We start from the raw sequence: 21,247 nt of genomic DNA on the forward strand, positions 1-21,247 counted from the left end.
TATATTAATGTATTATAATCTCTGTATAATGTAAATGGTTGAATAATACACATATAATGTAATAATATGTAAATATTTCCTTTCGGAGCCACACATCTATACATACACACGCGCATAAGCAGACATTATAGACAGTCCATAGCATAAATTGTACATATGATTATTTATAGTGTCTGCTTGTGCATAATAAAGACCAGTTGCAATTAGACATCGCTTTTTTGTTCTGAGCGGAGAAGCTACAGCGACTGTAATCTTACCACTACTGCCGGAGATCTAGTGGGTAGCCATATAATTTGCGCAAAATTAAGTGTGTGTTTTGTGAACTACACGTAAACTCCTAAAACTGCCATTTCTAATTTTATAATGACGCCATGTTTACGCGACCGGATACGTCATAAAGAATAGCCCGGAGAGGAATCGGCGGGTAGATTGAAATAGACAGAAACTAAGAACCAGAGTCAATATTTCATGTCGTTTCTTTTGTGTAGTTTTTAACAAAATGTTGAAGAAAGCACCAAGAAGTAACTTGAAATCGCTCACAAGGAAGAATTTAGACATTCGTATAGGTAAAAATGCAGAATTATTGGTGAGCCTCTTTTATTTAAATTGTTCGGTACCTGTGCTAAGTTTGCTAGCTAGCTAAGATAAGGTATTCTGACCAACACATTGTTACTCTTTCAGTAGCGACATATACTCCGAGTATGAGCAATAAGAACTTACGTTAAGATGAGTCTCTTACTTAATTAACGTTACAATATCGCCTTTCTATTTTAATAACGAGTAACTGGTTTCAGTAATGCAGTCTTTTCTAATATCCAAGACAGTTTTGTGTTTTGGCTCAACTAACCTAATCCAAATGACAGACAAGTTTAGCGTATAAGTTGAAACAAAGTATTAATATTAGTAGGGGCCTGCAATATACGTACAAACTGAAACTGGTGCTAGCGGAACAAACACAATATGCAATTTTCCATACCAATAGCATTCACTGAAATAGTTTACAGCTTATAACCTAATATTGGTAACATTTTGTCATTTAAGTTATTTTTAGCTAAAGATTTTATTTTAGAGTCATCTCAGTGTCACTGCCTCGGTGTCTTAATTTAGATGTTACAATTTTGCAAACAAACATTTATGACATAGTTTGTGCATCTAGTTATACATTACCGATGTCATGATGCTTATGAAGCAGAAGAAACTAGTAACGTATGTAATTAATGGAAGCATTTTCAAGATTTAGTTTCGTTTTTGCGTTTCTATGCTATTTAACTAGAACAATTCGTAGTTATAGTAATTACCCACTAAATATTTGGTGTATTCCTTTTTAATAATGGCTATGGTAAAGTTGTAATCAATAATTTGTTGTATATTCCTTTTAAATGCATAGACTGAGAAAATAGGTCGCGGAAGTTATTCCACAGAGAAAATATGTTTATTCATTATCAGCAGCTGACGATTCGTAGCTGTAACATTCATGAGGCGATTATAAAGTCATCCTTCATACCAAATTGCATTTTACTTGAAAGTAATTACGTCAGTTGCATTTTGTTGCTTTGGAACAAAATGTGTAACATTATGTAAGATTAGGAAACTAGATGTAATTTGATTGGGCTGCATTAATTACAGTAAAAAGTTGGAATCAGTGAATGTGATAAATTTGAGTAAACAAAGTGTTTTTTTTTTCATGAAGTCTTTTTGTTCTGCAGTATTATAACGATTTTTATGGCCTTAAAACTTAGCCATTTTGAAATCTTGGCTCTTTCCAATCTTCATTTATTTACATGGCTTATGTCCATTTCTCAGTGTCTTCTGCCCTCTTTTTGAATTTATAAATTGAGGCCTCATTGGCCTTTTTATGTTAAAGTAATTATTACTTTGCTAGTTTTTTTTTGTTCAAGCAGTACAAATTATTTGTCTAATATAACAAACAACAAACTCGTGTTCCACATGAGATATTTACTGTGATGTTAGAGATAAGATAACCCGTTTATTTGCTTAAATCATCCTTCATTCAGCATTTATAATAGAGTAACACACCACATAAAGGCAGTTTGTTGCCACACTGTTCTAAATGTGGTTTTTGTATATGCTCTGTTGTTAATTCAGAGTGCTTTGGGGAAGCTTAGGAACTGTTCTGTCAAAATCTGAGTTGAGTTGATTTGAATTCATTACATGCATTTTTAAACACAAACAGGATGAGGTGATGTTCTTCCATTATTTGCCATTGTGTTGGCTTGGTGCTAAATGCATGCGCTCTTGTGCCATTTTGTCTGAGATTTTAATTCCTTTTTCTTAACCATTAGTGTTCTGAAATAGTACGACTACTTGTAAATGATTACATGGTGCACACAAATGGTCAATGCCTGTGAAAAGAGGAAGTAACTTTAATGTATATCATTGCTTTAGGTCCTGTTTAATTATATGCCTGTGCTTATGACTGAAAGCTGACTCACAAATACAGCAACTGTGTCTGATGGTTAAATAGCCCTTTTTACTTTGAAACTAGCCCGTATGAATGGTTTGATGGGAAATCTATGTATGCACACATACGTGCATACCCCCACACAAACCACCCTCACCATCAAAGCGTCACATACTGCTGGCTTGTGTTTACTGCTTTTGGGCCACTAGGATGTGGCTGAATTGAATTCACAACATATCCTTTACTGAGTAGTTGTATGAATAAACCATTTGAATTGTGGGTAATGCAGTGATGATGAAAATAATTGGCTAATTGTTGTGTCCTCTTTGAAGTGGTCAGTGGAAATGTCACAGGATGTTCTGGTTTTGGTGAGCTGGAAGCAGTTCCTGACTAGCTAGCCATTAGATACTTCATAGTGTTTCTATTACTGAGACAACTCAAAATACAGTTAATAGGAAAATCACAAGGGCCTGTGGCATGGAGGGTGGTTGGATCCATAGCATATGTTGGTGTTGGCTATATAGGCTAGTGCTTCTCTATATATGGGCTTTGTTCTAAACAACTATAAATAATGAAGCTTAATCAGAGAGTTATGAAGTAAAGGTATAAAAAGTATTAATTGTTTGAATCTTATTGGTGTGAATGCCTGATGATTTATTGATTCAAGTTGTAAAATGAAATCAAAATATTGATGTCCCGTGCTGGAATGTGGTATAATCCCTGACCTCAGTCCTGGTCCTTCTTGTTGAATTATACCTGTTCATTAACTCTTGGAAATGTCTACACTGAATTCTAAATGAAGGCCCATCTATCCATCTTCTAACCTTTATGTTGGTCATGAGGTGGCCTGGAGCCTGTCCCAGGCAGCTTTGGGCTTGGGTACAGCCTGGACGGGGTGTAACCTAAGGTCTTGTAGGGTCTTTGTACTAGTGAGAGATGAAAACACTTTGTCCTAGTTAATGAAATTCTGTACAGTTTAATTACATTATTTTTATGAGCTAAACTGTTGAATTGCATTTTACATTCCTGTCCATTGTATGATTAGACCAGGAAGGAACCTTGTCATGCTTTTAACCACAAAATCAAGGTACCATTCTTTAGGAGAATTACAAATTACTTTTCGAAACCCTTGTTTGTCAATGTTTGTATGTGTAGATGCACGTGTGTGTCTGACCTTTGATGTTAAATTAGAAATATTTAAGTTTTTACATGGATGTGTGTGCCTTAGTGGTTGACGTCGTAATGGACTTTCCTGCAGTAATGAGGGCTAATTAGGGGCCTGTGCAGCTGGAAGAGCTTTATAGGGCTGGAGTTGGGGACCCCCATGGATGTTTAATAAAAAAACCTGGATGGTGTGCCACATTGTATGAGTTTAGTCTTACAGTGAAAGATGGCGAGGGCACTCAACCTGCTCTGATTTGTCTGAACTGTTCCTCTGTATTATTGGCACATTGCAGTTTATAAGATAAACTCTTGGTTTCACAGTAATGTGCTTTTTATGCTGAAACATCTCAGCGTACTTTTGGATGAGGGCCAGCTTTAGGGGACAGAAGGTGGCATTTCTTTACTTTAATCATTTGCTGATAATATTTTATGCTAAATGCTTTAATTTTACCTTGCATACCATACCAGTAAACACCATGAATATAGTCCTAGTCATTGGCCTGGTATCAACATAACTAACTTTCACAGTAAAATGTTTGCTCTGTTTGTAGACTAATAACTTTCGTGGTAAGTTTCACGCCAGACAAACTGTCACGTCTTTAAAATTCCGAGCGTAAGTGTGAACCACGGGCCACTGGAACCGGTTAGTATGTGAACTGTGGCTCTCTGGTGCCCGTGTGTGACAGAACCATGGTTCCACAGGACCCGTGTGCAAGACAGCTTTAGTGTTTATGGCTGGTGGCTCGTGTGGGTGGGAGTTTCTAAGAGCCTGCTTTGTTCTCCTGCTAAACTGGGATGGCCTGCACAGTGTTTGATGGTTGATTGAGCATAAAAATAATCAACTGCATCCTGTGTGGAAGTCTTGGATGTGTCAGGGATAGGCACTCCCCCCCCCCCCCCCCCCAGAAAGTCCCTCTGTTCCAGGGTCTGTGCCCCTAAGGTCACAGACACTAAAAGAAACAACACATTGACTGACCCATTGAGTTCCATAATCATTTCTGAGATGCTCTTGTTACTTTGAGCAGTACTTGGGGTTGTTTATTTTAAAATTGCATAATTTGCTCACAAGCAGAGCACTTCTAGCTTTTATTTAGACTGGGCAATGTTAATATGAACTCTAGCAATGTTGATAGGAAATGAGCAATTTTGAAGTACATTGTCAATTTTGCTTAATAAAAACCCCTTGAAATGAAATTTTGTGCAAACACAGATACACACACAGGTTTGTAATTGTATCTTTGTGGGGACTCTCCATTTTTTTTGGGCAAAACTCTAATTCCAACACGACAACCATAACCCCTACCCAGCCCTAACCTTAACCATAAGCAATCAAAATACAAAACTTTTGACATTTTTACTTTTTTGTATGTATTCACAGATCTTTGTGGGGACCTGAAAAATGGTCCCCACAACGTCAGAATAACAGGTTTTTATTTCATTGTGGGGGACGTTTGGTCCCCACAATGTAATATAAACCTCATCTACACACACAAAACTGTTTCCATCCTATAAATTTTGTGTGGTATTTTTACATTAGTAGTCGACCACTAACTGGCTAAACATAGTATTACCCCAGGCTGAGAATAAGTTATAGTGCAGGAAGCATTGCTTCTCCTCTGCATTTTCTCCAGTGAGCGAGTTTCTTTTCTCTTCATAAACGTTTACAGAAATTATTGGTGCATTCTCCAATAATGCCGATAAGTTTTAGGAGTCTTAATATCACATGATATTAGGCCAAGTGGTACCAGTTGAGCCATGCGTGAAATGTGTGTTTGTTTTTACCTTACTATAAGGGAACAGGAAGTACCAGAAACTTGACTCGCCAGTTGTTGACAGGTTAGTGTTTACAATGTAGGTTAAGACCCTGCTAATTGCCTGCAATTAGAAGCTGTAGTTCAATAAGCGATAGAAAAATAGCAGTGGCCTGTTCTTTATGGACTGGGAGCATTTTAGCAACCATAGCGAGCTGTGTGTGTGTGTGTCTGTGTGTGTCTGCGCTCCCTGCCGTCCGTCCTTCTGTGCCCAAGTTAACCCGGCAGCACACAGGTATGTTTGTTTGCGTGCATGCATGCTAGACTGGGAATACTTACTGTAGCTTGTTGTGCAATCATGGAAGGTGGCCTGTGGTGGGATATAATTGAGTCAAACAGGGTCTTTAAATCAGAATGAAAAGAAGAATGCGTGACAATTATGCAGCCACACGCCTCCTGCGTGCCCACAGGCCATTAATGGAAATGCTCAACTTGCACTCAACAATAAGAGTCAACAAGGAGTCACTGCCTCATGCGTGATGAGTCAGATGCAACAATCTTGTTGTATTCTGAGACAAGGGCCTTGCTTTGTGATGTGCAGCATAATGACAAGTGGGGGGGCTGGTAGATGCTGGATTGGTCTGCTCTAGGCTGTTAGAATGCATGGTAAGTCTGTGAAGGGAATATGGACTGCCTTTTACAGCAGTGTTTTCAATATCAGTAAGCTGAGTAGCCGGCTTCCTGGACACTGAAAGGGTAATTCCCTGTTCTATCTCCGAGGGCAGGTGGAGCTGAGCATGTTGCTGTTTCTGCGCAGCCTGGCAGAAGAGTCCAGGGCAAAAGCTTTCGAGGAGAAAACAGCCACCATCGGGGCCTGTCACTTCAAGGCTGTGTCCAAGGTAATTGCATTCAGTCTGTGTCCCGCTTTGATGCCTTTGGGAGCTGTTGATCAGGGTCCCTTTGGCTTGCCCATTTGTCAGATGAACACACTTGCAGACATGCATGGCAGAAGAATTCTCTATCTGCTCATCTGCTGTCATTCACTTCTGTTCAGCAGATCTGCTCATTACTTGTTTCTGCTTGCAACACTTTGCTCTCTTCCCCAGCCCGCCCCCACACCTACTGTAGATGTTTGGGCAACTCTAACACTGAGCGTAACTCCAAGTCTGAATGCCTTTACCTGAGTTTTGTCGCCAAAGAACTGGCTAGCGGCTCTGAATGGCTAGTTTTTAAGATGAGTTTTAAAAATCATTATCGGAGTGGGCTGCTGGTTGCCTGAACTCAGGGTCTGAGAATGCTTCCCTTCAAACAGTGGTGTGTTACTGGGCTGGGGGGGTTCCTGATTGGGTCAGGTTTCCAGTGCATATTCATTTAATCAGGCCGCATTGCTAACAGATGTGCGTGGTATGGAGTGAGTAACGTATGCCCCTCTGTCCCGGACCAGCACGTGCTGCTGCCGTCGGCTGCGGAGCACACATGCGCAGCTTGTCCTGCGAGTGTGCCTCTATCATGTATCATTTTGCCTCCTGCTTTAGTTTCCCGGTCTTGCTTTTGTCTGTGGACAGCCAGGGATATTTCAACAGTTAATGCTGATCTTTGCGTCCTGCATTTAAATTCTGCCAGCGAAATAGTCACTGTGTGGCCGCTGGTTAAGATACTCACACACTCACACTTGTTTTCCTGCCAGTGTCCAGAGCCCACAGTGGCCACTTCCTTTTCATGGGGTCTGTGATGTTGAGTCTGCTGTGTGCCTGCAGCTAGCCCACACTACCTCTCCCACACACCGTTCTGCTTAGATGGGGCTAAGTTCTTGTTTTTTGTGTTGTGTCCACAATTATCCCTCCTGTAATTCTCCAACACAGCACTCGGTGTTTACCTCTCTCACGCGCACACTCACACTCAGTGGTTGGTAGCTGACACGTTCTTTACTTGAGACACAATGTTTAAATTTGAATCACACTCCCCCACACATTTTGTGGTTGATACCTCTCACTCGTGTGTACACCACACACACACACACACACACACACACACACACACGTCTGCTTGCTGTTTGCTAGTTGATGTGGACTGGAGTCTCAAGCTGTAAAGATTTAGACAGTGTGACATTCCAAGTATAAATAAGCCACAATAAAGCTACACAGACATCCGGCTGATGGGAATGAACACAGAGTTTATTTTATAATGAAGGAGCTTATTTGTAGGGGTACATTGATACTGATACTAGAATCTTCTCTGATAGTGCTCATATAAACTCATCTTTATGACAATGCGCCTGTAACCATTGCTGATGTCACTGATACATCATCAGATGGTATTTTTCATAAGCAAAAATGGGACCACAGAATGTGGAAGTACAGTAATACCTCGGATTGCGAGCATAATTTGTTCCGGAAATGTGCTTGTAGTCCAAAGCACTCATATATCAAAGCGAATTTTTGTAGTAGTAATGGAAACTCAGATGATTTGTTTCGCAACCCAAAAATATTCATATAAAAATTACACTGAACAAAAATATAAACGCAACACTCTTGTTTCTGCTCCCATTTTTCATGAGATGGACTTAAAGATCTACAATTCATTCCAGATACACAATATTACCATTTCTCTCAAACATTTCTCACAAATCAGTCTAAATGTGTGATAGTGAGCACTTCTGCTTTGCTGAGATAATCCATCCCACCTCACAGGTGTGCCACATCAAGATGCTGATCTGACATCATGGGTAGTGCACAGGTGTACCTTATACTGCCCACAATAAAAGGCCACCCTGGAATGTGCAGTTTTTTGCTTTATTGGGGGTCTGGGGACTCAGAACCGGTCAGTATCTGGTGTGACCACCATTTGCCTCATGCAATGCAACACATCTTCTTCGCATAGAGTTTATCAGATTGTCAATTGTGGCCTGTGGAATGTTGGTCCACTCCTCTTCAATGGCTGTGCGAAGTTGTTGGATATTAGTGGGAACTGGTACACGCTGTCGTATACGCCGGTCAAGCACATCCCAAACATGCTCAACGGGTGACATGTCCGGTGAGTATGCTGGCCATGCAAGAACTGGGACATTTTCAGCTTCCAAGAACTGTGTACAGATCCTTGCAACATGGGGCCGTGCATTATCTTGCTGAAACCTGAGGTGATGTTCATGGATGTATGGCACAACAATGGGCCTCAGGATCTCATCACGGTATCTCTGTGCATTCAAAATGCCATCAATAAAATGCACCCGTGTTCTTCATCCATAACAGATGCCTGCCCATACCATAACCCCACCACCACCATGGGCCACTCGATCCACAACATTGACATCAGCAAAGCGCTCACCCACACGACGCCACACACGCTGTCTGCCATCTGCCCTGAACAATGCAAACCGAGATTCATCCGTGAAGAGAACACCTCTCCAACGTGCCAGACGCCATCGAATGTGCGCATTTGCCCACTCAAGTCTGTTACGGCGACGAGCTGGAGTCAGGTCAAGACCCCGATGAGGACAACGAGCATGCAGTTGAGCTTCCCTGAGACGGTTTCTGACAGTTTGTGCAGAAAGTGTTTGGTTATGCAAACCAATTGTTTCAGCAGCTGTCTGAGTGGCTGGTCTCAGACGATCTTGGAGGTGAACCTGCTGGATGTGGAGGTCCTGGGCTGGTGTGGTTACACGTGGTCTGCGGTTGTGAGGCCGGTTGGATGTACTGCCATATTCTCTGAAACGCCTTTGGAGACGGCTTATGGTTGAGAAATGAACATTCAATGCACGAGCAACAGATCTGGTTGACATTCCTGCTGTCCGCATGCCAATTGCACGCTCCCTCAATGCTTGTGGCATCTGTGGCATTTTGCTGTGAGACAAAACTGCACATTCCAGGGTGGCCTTTTATTGTGGGCAGTATAAGGTACACCTGTGCACTAGCCATGATGTCAGATCAGCATCTTGATGTGGCACACCTGTGAGGTGGGATGGATTATCTCAGCAAAGCAGAAGTGCTCACTATCACACATTTAGACTGATTTGTGAGAAATGTTTGAGAGGAATGGTAATATTGTGTATCTGGAATGCATTTTAGATCTTTAAGTCCATCTCATGAAAAATGGGAGCAGAAACAAAAGTGTTGCGTTTATATTTTTGTTCAGTGTATTAATACAAAATGTAAAGTAAAAATACATAAAACAACTTAACCTGCGCTTTACCTTTGAAAAGAATCGTGGATGGTGTGAGGGAGACGAGAGAGAGGAGAAGAGGAGGGTTATTTTGTAGGACGACTTTCACTATAACGGAATCACTGCTTTTCGATTTCGTGGAAATGTGGGCATTGCGTTGTCGTTAAACAGATTCATCGGTCACACTGCTACGGCCTTATTCGGGTGGTGCTTTTCTACAAAATTTTGACTATACGAGTGAGGCACGCCTCCTGGGACCAAGCATGGGAAACGATTACCCACAATCCTGCAGCGAGAGCGAGAGAAACCATTGGCTGAGTTGTGATCACGTGACGCTAGGCAGCCAAAGCGTATACATAATACTCGTTTTGCAAGACCTCGCTCGTTTATCAAGTTAAAATTGAATAAAATTTTGCTCATCTTGCAAAACACTTGCAAGCCAAGTTACTCGCAATCCAAGGTTTTACTGTACATCAAAATTAACAACAAAAGCCAAAGCATCACAGACTGCAGACTGCTCTGCTAAAATATCACAATTAGGTATGAAACAGAACACGCAACATAAGTAAAGTCTCTAAACGTCCGATTATGGCAAACTGCTGTCAGCAGCATTCGGCAACAACCCAGCATGCAGCAAACACTAGCATGGAGAGGGAAAATGTGAAATGATAGCGATAACCTTCCTGCATTGAGAATAACAGAAGCTCTTACCCAGCATATTGTTCTTGAGAGTCAAGCATAATGCTTCGATGGTGGTACTCAAAGAGCGTAAAACACTGCACAAACCTCAGAAGGTATTACATTTGCGAGCTACTGATTTGGTTTTTGAAGGCTTGTAAAGCTTTAAATTATAGTTAAATCTGGCCCGCTGATCCGTTCCCTCCCACAGAGACAAAAAAAATGATAACCAGTACCACAAATCAGTACCAATCCATCCTCGGATCGATCGCTGGTTTCATAAGTTTAACAATTTACATTTTTTTTAGTTTTGAAGGTAATATATAAATGTGAGGAGTGATTTAAAAAAAAAAAATTTATAAATACCCATGCGGTTTGGTGAGATACTGGCTACGGACTGGTGCCGGTCCACAAACTGGAATCTAACATAGCATAAATAAACCCCTGCTTAATTTATGCTAGTTATTAATCCTTTAGCTTTTCTAGACATGCTGTTTGCATTCATCAGATGACATGTGAATGAGCTCATCAACAGGTGCAGCCAGAAATAAGAAGATGGAGAGGTAGAGGAGGCTGCACAGACTGGGAGGCTGTAATGATTTTTAAGGAGGTGTTTCCTTATTTTTTCTTCCAGAGTCTCCTGAAGAATGCCAGGGGCTGAAGAGGAAGCAGCATCTGTTTTTCTTTCAGAATAACCTGCATCACCAATATCTGCTGCTCATGTATACATCACTGCGCGTCGACACAAAAGTTGAAGTGCTTTTAGAGGAATAATTGATCCTCCAGTAAAATGTTTTCATTAAAATGTTCTCCATTTTGTAAATATATCTTAGTGGTATAATAAAAATGTTAAGTTCTTAAGCCGTGGATGTAATGAATAACAATTTAGTATTTGCTTTTATTTATTTTATTCCCACAATTTTTTTAATGTTTAATTTCCCACTATACAGACACCACTGCCATTGGTTAGGGGGGCTTAAAGTTGATTGATTTATAAACCTGGATATTCGTGAATATTGTGCGTTCCCAGAAGTGAAACGTTCTAGGAGTTTTGGACACCAGTACAATTTTGTGTGTGGTTTCTGATTTTAACTTTAAGACCGAGCGAGCCATTAAGATCTATTAGCCTGTCATTTTCCACAGCGATGTGTTACACACTGACAGTTGAGTTGTCATACAGAATCTCTCTTCTTCTAAAGTTTAAAAAAAAAAAAAAAAAGTTCTTGGCTGGTGGCCATAAAAAACAGCACAGTCATTATTTGCTGGGCTTGTGAAAGTGAGGTTTAAATGGGGAACCTTTTTTGGACAATGTTACCTTCTCTGATTCTGACCGTGGCCATTTCCGTGTAATGATGTGATGTAATGATCCCTAGTTATCTGTCAAACCAGCTCTGCCCTGTGCCCCTCACTTTTGTATAGCTGATTCCACCCTTGACTCATGAGCCCATTCTCATGAGTAGGGTTACTTTGGGTTACTGACCTGAGTTACCATTTAGAACCCGTGCCCATGTTCTCAGCCCCTCATAGTGCCTCAAACCCGCCTCCATTCAGGCTTTACCTGGCAGTATTAATTTCTGCCTGTGTGAAACAAACTGGGAGCTTAAGGCACCCTTTAAAATCGATGCTCATATATTGACATTGGTACATGAGTGATACTACCTAGGTTTATGGTCTGGCTGTCATTGAAGACATGCTTAAAAGAGACATTTTACCTTCTTGTTCTTTTAAAAATACATTTATGTCCATAGCTTTCACCACCCTGATTCCCCCACGAGCCTCAGGGGTTAAAGGATGTTAAGGTCAAGAGTTCAGCCTCAGTTTCTGCTGCCATATATGAGATGGGTTGGATTCCATGCTGAGCTTTGCTAATTGGATGTGCTATATGGGAGTATGTTGGAATCAATGTTTTCTATGTTTCTAAAATTAATAGCCTTAAAAATAATAGATGTAGTGTATTGTGAAATTACTATGGTTAATATGCTCAATAGGGTTTTTCTACACCGGTAGAGGACAATGATGAAATTTCTCAGTATATTTCAATGGATTGGTAACCATCATAGTGGGGAGAGGTTTTCTGTTTTCGCTACTAAATTGATATCAAAGCAACTCTATGCAGAACAGTGAAGCCTGGAAGTGAGTTACCATGGGTGGCCACACAGTCAGTCAGTCATTCTTCTACAGCATTGAAAAGCTGGAGATTAGGCGACAGCTGCAAAAACGTACCTATGGGCTTTTACTCATAAAAATGTACAAGGCTGTCTGGGATTATCCAGAAGATGGAACAGGTGGAACCCTTACTATTTAAGAGTTTCTGAACAAAACCAGTTCTGAGAAGCGAAGATAGGAGTGTTATTAATAGTGTCTCTCTTTATATCTCGAAACACATCGTTTGTCTGGGCTCCGACTGGAAGAGGCAGCGCAGAGATTTGATACATGACCTCTGGGAGTTTGCATGCCCATAGACTTGCACGAAAAGTGCCTGGAAAGAAACCAGCTTGGCAATCACTCATGGTTTGTTAAATAAAAACAACCCCCCCCGATGAACTTTATCATCTATATTTTATTTAATCTATATTTTAAATGATTTGGCACATATCAAAGCATGAGCTAAACAGGCCATTTCTGTCCCTTTGGAAGGTCTTGGGTGGAAACGAGTCCTTGGTGTCAGAAGGCAGGCATCAGGTGCCAAAAGCTGAGCTTGAATTTCCTTCCTCCGCTAAGAAGGTGCGAGGTGATGTCTCTGGGAACTAACCTTTCACCAGGAGTCGGTGGCACCAACAAACTCACCACCTGCGTGCCCGTGAGCGGCTTCCAGCATATGAGTCAGAACGTGAGACCAGGCTGGCGTGAAGCTCATTCTTAACGACCTTTGCAGAACTTTCTGATGGTGTGTCGGCAGTGCCAGATGGGTGCCCTGTTTTTGTGGACTAATACACAAGAGGTAATTCTTGTTTGAGGCAGAGAATCATCGTTAGCTGCCAAGGTCTGTGGCTGGTGCCAACCCAACCCAAAACTGTTCTTGCTTTCCTTTTCAGCCAGCAAAGAAACTGCTAGCCATTTTTAATAACTCTCAGTCCTGTGCTGGTGTTCACTCACAGTCTCGTTTAGCCACCCTGCTAGTGGGAGCATTTACAGATTCTTAGTGGCTTTCCAGATTTAATGCTCATTTTCCTCCTGGTCCTCCTTCCCCACCATTAGGAAAAGTTTTATTTTGGTTCTCTTCAGCTCATGGCATCTAAAACCACAAATGCTGGCATGATTTGGCCCTGCCCTGAGAAAAGCCGAGATGCTTCTTTCCCTTAAACATTTCCCAAACCGCCAGACCAGAGTTGCTGAGGCCAAGGCCAGCTTGTCTGTGTTTGTCACTGGGCATGAGTTTATGCGAGAGCAAACTGTCCACACAGGGGCGCTTCGCTCAGCAGAAACTGTTTGTCATCGATTTGCTGAGAATAAGACCCAAGTCCTAATGAAACTGCTCTCATATTGTCAGCGTATCTCTCAGAAAACTCTAATGTTATTAGAGCTGTCAACCAAAAACAGCAAAAAATGCCATATGCAAATATCTAAAAGCTTTCTCTTCTGAAAGTTGCTGTCCTATTACTTACACATGTGGTGGTTCAGGTCTTTCATTGGCTTACAGCAGATCTGCTCTGTGGCAGTTTCATTTTCTGAAATGTGTTGGATTTGCTGTAATCTGCCGTATTGAGGCTGCTTTTGAGGGGAAGTGCCCTGAATATCAGCATTTCTGAAACAAGAATCTGTCATTTCCATAATAGACAAAGACTTGATAAAGTGGTTTCATCTGTTTTCTGTATATTATTTCATAGTTTATGACCGCATTTTGGCTACCATGGTGGCTTGTTGGGTAACACTATAGCTTCATAGCTCCTGAAGCAGTGTTTCAGATCCTAACCCCGTTTGTTTGTAGTTTGCAGTTTTGTCATGCTGTCAAAAACCGTGCAGGTAGGCGAGTCTGTGTCCCTCAGTTCGGCGTGTTCTCCTGCCTTGTGCTCTATACTTCCTGGGTCTCCATGAGAAAGTAGTATAGACGAGGGATGGCTTTCTCTAAATTTTGAAGGTGGTGCTTTAATTTGTGGAATATGGAGCAGTTGTATGCTACCGTCTAGGGAAACTACCAGTTCTGTCCTTTGCGGTCTTATTCACCTTGAGTTCTAGTGACACGATGATAGCTGTGCTTTGTGCACGAATGTCACCGTCGAGTCCCTTTGGTGAGCGCTATGTAGCGCTCCATGGCGGTGTTCCCGCTTCACTCGGCACACAAGACGCACGGCAGCTCTGTTTCCAATCTCGCTTTCTGGGTTCTACATTTGTCGTGCTTGTTCAGACTCACATCGCTATGTACTGACTCTGGGAAATTTAATTAAGTAACTAAATAAAAATGCTGGAGAATTGAAATAAGCCGTGGTCCTGATGGGTGTGTTTGCCGTGGGTGTCTTAAACAGCATTGCGCTGGACAGAAAAATACTACTTATATACAAATGGGAGATGGGGGGTTGTTTTGTTTCATTCATTGAGGAATGACCATGTTTTTTAGGATATAATAAAAAAAAAAGTATGGATACACAAGTGACACAAATATAAAAAGTATCACTGGGATAGACAATGTAGTTTTTTTTCTTCTGAAGCCCAGAAGAAAATGACAAAAGTTTTGAATATCTGTAATGAGTGAAGTGAAGTGAATTCAGGAACAGTCTCAGCTAAAGTCCTGTATTGTTCTGGCCGACAGCCATCCCTTTGGATTAGCCAGCGCCGGGTTGGACGAGACATAGCGAGGCACAGAGACAGATAAAATGCTAGGTGAAGCCAGAGTGATTTTCGCTTCCATGTGAGGCTGGAATTCATGGGTACTGGGGAAGATGGCCACCTCTGATTTTGGGAAGAGGTCCATCGTACCACAAAGATAAAAAAAGCTGCATTTCAAATGGGTTTAGGACATGCACTACAAGAGAGGTGCCCTTTCTGGGGACCTGCACTGCGTCTGGGTAAGTGAACAGGATGTTCATAGCATATCTGCATAGGAAAACCAAACGTGCTTAGCACTCTGACCTTGTGGGGACCCAGAGTACTGTAACCGGAGCTCGTAAATTCCTTGGACACCGTCCCCTAATAACAGGGTTTGTATGATTAACACAACGCACGATTCAGGTGTATTTGATTAGGACTATTACCAGACATTCATTACCATTATTGCCAATTAATGGTACCGTCTGTTGTGTGGTTATACCCTCCCAGATATACTGCCTGCAGTGCCTGGCATTCTCAGGAGGCATAAGGGAAGAAGAGTTAAACCATTTAAAGCTAAACCCCCGACTGCACCAGTCATTGAGCAGACATGTTGAAAAATCCTCCTCTTCCTCCTTTGTACCATTTATTCTCAGACCTAATTCCACTTGGGTTAAACCTAATCATTCCTGATCTTTTTCTTTGAATGCTTTAAATCCCTCTGACATGAGATGTCTGTTATTGCACAGTTTGGAGTTTTTCCTGCAGTTTGAGGTAACTAGCATGTCATCATTGGCAGCCTTGTTTGACTCCTTTAAACATTCCAGTTTACCATCAAGTGGTGAATCTTGGCAAATGCTTTTGACTAAACGTTTTTTTTTTTTTGTATGCTTCAGAATATCCAACCATTTTATTTCATATATTTTATATATAGTCGGGAATTCTGAATGCAAAACAAACATTTAAATGTTTAAATTCAAAACAGGCTAGATTTCAGTAAAGACAAGCTGTACTTTACCCTGGAATCTTCAGTGCAGAGCATCACTTCAGACAGCCCTGGATTTGTGGTACTTTCCTCATTATTGCATTAACGACACAAATATAGTAGAGGGTGAGAAGGAGAGTAGGATGAAATGAGTGCCAAAGGAAAACAGGATGGACAGATTGGCAGGAAAAGAGTAAGAATGGATGTGTGCAAGGAGAAAACTCATGAACAAGAAAAATGGAACTAAAAAGGTTAGCATTAAGAACTGTAGAAGAGCAAAAGTGACCATTTTTATCCTTTAATCCATAATAGACAGTGCCAGTCAAAAATTTGGACACATGGGTTTATTTGTACTATTCTCTACATTTTTGAATGATTATGAAGACATCAAAACTATAAAACATATAGATATTAAACTACTGTAGTGGTCATTTTCCCCACTACTACTATAAAACTACAGACAAAAATTAAGGCCACAGCACAATTTTTGGTTTTCACTCATTTATGAATTTATTGATGTGCATCTGTGAAAAATATTTTTTCTGCAAACTCCACCCTGGTTCTTCTCGGTTTCTCATTAATGAAGGGCTTCTTCCTTGCTTTATTGGACTTCAGTCCTGCTTCTCAGAGCCTGATACAAACTATCCTAGCAGTGCACTTCATACCTGCACATAGCATTTCTCATTCCTTTTGAAGGTCACTTGATGTCATCCTACATCTCTGGCATTAGAATGTCACTTCCGCCCTTTACCTGGCTTTTCTGCTCGTTCCCAGTGTCTCCTGCTTCACCTTCTTCTTGTGTACTTCGTACTTAAAAATTTTGAACCTGGATGGATCCTGCTGCTCAGCATAGCCTTCTGCCAGCAGAACCACAATTAAACCAGGATTTAAATGAAGATTTGTTTAAAACATAGAGGAGTCTCTTATTTTCCTGCTGCTGTATATGGAGTTATGCACTGACCAAGAAGGTATTAAGAACTAAAGATTGAGGGGAGATGGAGCAGCTCTGAGTTGGGACTCAGAAGGTTCCCAGTCAAATCCCTGCATAGGCAGAGTGATGCCCAATCCGTTAACCCCAATTCCTGGGTGACCCTACTTTCTCCACGCCAGTTTCATGAGGTCTTCTCCTGGGATGCTTTTCTAGCTGTTCTGAAGGAGTTCCACAAATATGCTGAATACTCTGTCCCGGAACAGGGTGGATTTGAGGTGACGGCGAGGCATCATGCAGGAGAGGTGACAGCTCAGAGGAGAAATGGAGATTTATTAAGAAACAGAAAAACACAAGAAACACTACAAAATAAAAGGACCACGAGGGGTGAAGAGTAAGCAGGGATAAACAAAGACTAATTACAAAATGGGTCAGGACAACAAGGGGCGGGCAGGTAACAAAGAACACAGCATAAGACCTCAAAGAACATCAAACAAACATCAACGACTCCAGCAGGAACAGAACAAGATCAGGAACTTAAATACAAAAACTGAACCGGGTAACGACACAGCAGGAGTGTGACATAGACAATTAACCAATCCGGGAGAGTGCAGGGCAACGAGCAATCAGATAAACACACAAGGGCAGGCACTAAAACAGGCAACGGCTGAAACTAATAATTAAACTCAGGGAACTCTAACAAAGAAACTAAGAAACAAAATGTACACTAGGGGAATCACAGACAGGTAAAAACATAAGCATGGGCACAAAGCATGAAACCAAAACCATCTATACCAAATACAAATCACAAGAGGAACAAGAAAACTCATACAAATGAAACACTAGGGAACAAAATACAAAATAGAGGAGGTGTGATTCAAGCACAAGACTGAGGGGTTCACAGGCAACCACATGCTTAATGAGTTGAACCATGTGGGCAGCAGTGAGCAGGGGAAAACACAAAGACTGACAGGAGGGACAGGATGGCCAGCGACACCTGCTGGTCAAATGGGGAAGGGACACAAAAGACTGAGACAAAAGGAGCTGACTCTGACAGTCATTGGCAACATTTCCTTCACTCTCTGGTCAAGCTCCTCCACAACCATTTCTACTGTGTTTAGGTCAGGTGGCCAGGTCATGTGATATGTATTACTCTCCTTTGTAGGCAGCGTGGCATGTCCTAACTTTTGACTGGTACTGTATTTATGCCATTTATTTACTGATTTGTTTTATTGATACCATATGTATACCATAGACTGAGGTCTCCTTAATCGCAGTTCTCAGTAACGAGCTTTCTAAACTGCACACTTTTTAACTGGCATTCAGCTGTCTTTTGTCCTTAGGACCTGTCTGCATATTTGTCTTCAACCTGAGCCCTTGGATGAATCCTTCATGTAAGTGCATAAGAAAAGACGGCTCTTCTGTTGTGTTTTCTGCATTTTCATTTTGTTTTCTTTTTGTTATACCTTAAAAAAATCCAGATGCTGTCTCACAAAGGCCAAACATCTGGCAGCTGGCAGGGGAAAAGAGATCCACACCAGATTGGAGTTGTGCACGAGAGATGCTCAGCCGGTGCTCCCCAGGCTGACCCGAAATGTCTCATCACTGGGGAGCCAGGCGCAGCCTACCACATGCCACTTTATGAAACACTGATTATTTGTGAGTTAATGCGATCACCGTGGGTCCCACGAAGACTTGCACATGTAACAGGAATGGAGACTTAAATAATTTTAAATGGGTGTTTATTTGTAAAGTGAGCAGACGTGTGTTAATGTTTACATGTATATGTGTGAGAGTGCTTACCTGCCTGTGTGTGCATGTTTATTTTTTGTCCCTCTGTGCCGGAGGTTTAAAGATTTGTAAGCAGAACAGATTAATTCGAACATTTATTTTATTATCCATCCATCTTTTATAATTGCTTATTCAGCCCAGGGTCCCAGGACACCCTGTAAGGGATTGCCCATCCACCACAAGGCACACATCTAAACCCTTTAGAGACACCAATTACCTGCCCACATGTGAAATCCAGATCATGATTTTGTTTCAACGATACAGGGATACTGTAGGGAGTGTGAGTCACATGCTTACTCAGAAAGCCACATATACACCTTCAGCACCACACAGACAGAGACAGCCTACGCTTCTCAAAGGCAGTTGCACACACATGCAGTACCCCTTCATTTCTATATTACAGAACATCAGAAGCATGCTCCAGTACAGAAATGCAGCTTCTATCTTTTCAGCATTTTGACAAACCTATTCTCACAAATAAACACACATAAAACATAAAAGGTTTGTGCAAACCTACCAACATGTAGCAGAAAAATATCACATACTGTTTCATTTTACTTTGTTTGGGTTGTATTACACATGCACTGAGACTTGAATGCACACTTGCTTGTTGGTTAGGGGATATCTAAGTAATCGTGAACATGCATGCTTTCGGGGGGAGTGGGGGGGGGGGGTTAGGTTCACCACTGAAAACTCAATCTCTGCAGACATGGAGGTACAATTATACTTCTGCTCCTTGATCTTGCATGTATTTATTACAATTTTCCATCAAAAAATGTCCCTGTTTTAACAACTGTAGAACTGCAGGATGTCCAGGAAAAGAAAACTGCAACTTGAAACCAGAATTTTTTAGACAAACATAAGTTTTGTTTATAAAAGACCAGAGAACTAAATCCAGCACTGAGTTACTGTTTTCATTCCTTCACCAGTCAGTAAATGAAATATAAGTGATTACTGTCATAATGGGAACAACTAAAAATTCAAGGTTTTGAGTTTTTCCAGTGCATCCATATGTTGCCAGTATGCTGGCAGCATTCCAGTGGTCGAATGTTTCATGTTTCACCTCATGACAAACCCTGAACGTATTTAGTCTATTTACTTTTAAGCCCCTTTTCCATGTGATGACAAGTTACACCTGTGGTTCTTATTGTTTATTAATCTTCTCCAACTCAAAGATGATTCCTTTGCTTGGTATGAGGTCCAGGGTATTGTGAAAGTGAGGTGGTAATGGCTTTTTATGATCCACAACATAACGGGGGCTAAAATACTGAAGTACATGAACATGAAATCCTTTCATGGTGTGAGGGAGCATGGGAGAGAGCTAGCCCAGGTTCTCCAGGATGAGGTGAAGCTCCACCCATGTTAATCTTCATCCATTGTTGAATGTTGATGTTGGTACCTAAAGCACATGTGTGTTTTAAAAGTTATTTTTAAGGGACATACCATGAGGCTGACTCTGGGTCTAGTTAAGCGTTTGCCTGAACACAGCTTGTCCTTCACGGTCACTTAGATAACCAGCTGTGGTGTATTTCTGCAAAAGGCTATGGTGAGTAACCCATGCAGTGTGCAAGCTGACTCAAAACATATGAAGTGTAGGTAGGAAGCAAATGCTGCCATACAGTTTAAATTAATCTAAAAGGAGTCTTAGGCATTTGTAAATGTAGTGCCTGTGTGTTTGTGTGTGAGCAGGTATGCCTATCCTTATGGGGACACAATGTCCCCATAACGCGATAAATATCTGTTTTTCTTTCCCTTATGGGGACCGGTTTCCTGGTTTTTCCATAAATGAAAACTATTTTATAAAAATTGGTGACTGCTATGAAAAAACTGAAAATGCGAAAACTTGTATTTTGTTTGGTTGCATATGGTTATGGTTAGGGCAGGGTGGGGGTTAAGGTTGTCATAGTTAGCGTTAGCATTTTTCCCATAGAAGTGAGTGGACCCTATAAGAATAGGTATACCCGACGTGTGTGTGTGTGTGGATTCGGTTTATATTACTTTGTGGGGCCAAATATCCCCCACAAAGTAATAAAAACCTGTTTTTTGGACATTGTAGGGACCATTTTTCTGTTGGGACATTGAGATCAAATGAACTGTGTTCAAGGCCTAAATCATTGCAGTGGCTGCAAAGACTACAAGGCGATAAGTGTCGTGGAGGTAACCTTAGGACCTGCTTGTGGGCACTTGAACTGAGGGAAACTGTCATGGTAAAGAAGGAAGTCTTTGGGGCAATGCTTGCATGATGGCATTCTAAAACAGCTGATAGGTACCAACAGGTCAGAAAGACTGAAGCAAAGGCACTCACTGAGGAAAAAGTTTGTATATGGGAGGTTTGGAGAAACCATGGAGAGAGACTTTCAAGTGGCCCCAAGATGTTCTGGAAGGCCTTAGGACACCTCAGGAGGGGGAGTTGGGAATTGAACATGTTGAGGAAGTGCTTACATGCATGAGGGATACTATTAAGTAATGGAGAAAATACTTTGAGAAGCTCCTTAACCTGGATATGTCCACTCACCAGGAAGAATTTTTGGAAACTTGGATCAGCACCTCTGGACTGGCAATCTGTGTGTGGTGATCCCTATTTTTCCAACTATAAGCTTCCAAAGCAAAGCCTGTGCGAGGGTACT

The 21,247-nt window shown here is 41.4% G+C and overlaps 1 protein-coding gene and 1 long non-coding RNA gene across 2 annotated transcripts; both read left to right on the plus strand.

The window, feature by feature from the left end:
- Positions 1-380: 380 nt before the first annotated feature.
- Positions 381-11,034, plus strand: cenpw (centromere protein W). The gene is made up of 3 exons (XM_049026161.1): positions 381-586; positions 6,123-6,236; positions 10,808-11,034. Exons 1-3 carry the CDS (start codon positions 500-502, stop codon positions 10,832-10,834), a joined length of 228 nt encoding a protein of 75 aa, XP_048882118.1. The 5' UTR covers positions 381-499; the 3' UTR covers positions 10,835-11,034.
- Positions 11,035-15,795: 4,761 nt separating this feature from the next.
- On the plus strand, positions 15,796-19,500 carry LOC125749179 (uncharacterized). Its single transcript, XR_007399796.1, has 3 exons — positions 15,796-17,575; positions 18,173-18,223; positions 18,311-19,500. It is a non-coding gene; the product is annotated as an uncharacterized LOC125749179 (long non-coding RNA).
- Positions 19,501-21,247: the final 1,747 nt, after the last annotated feature.

The sequence above is a fragment of the Brienomyrus brachyistius genome, chromosome 9, assembly GCF_023856365.1.
Source record: "Brienomyrus brachyistius isolate T26 chromosome 9, BBRACH_0.4, whole genome shotgun sequence".
Classification (NCBI taxonomy): Eukaryota; Metazoa; Chordata; class Actinopteri; order Osteoglossiformes; family Mormyridae; genus Brienomyrus; species Brienomyrus brachyistius.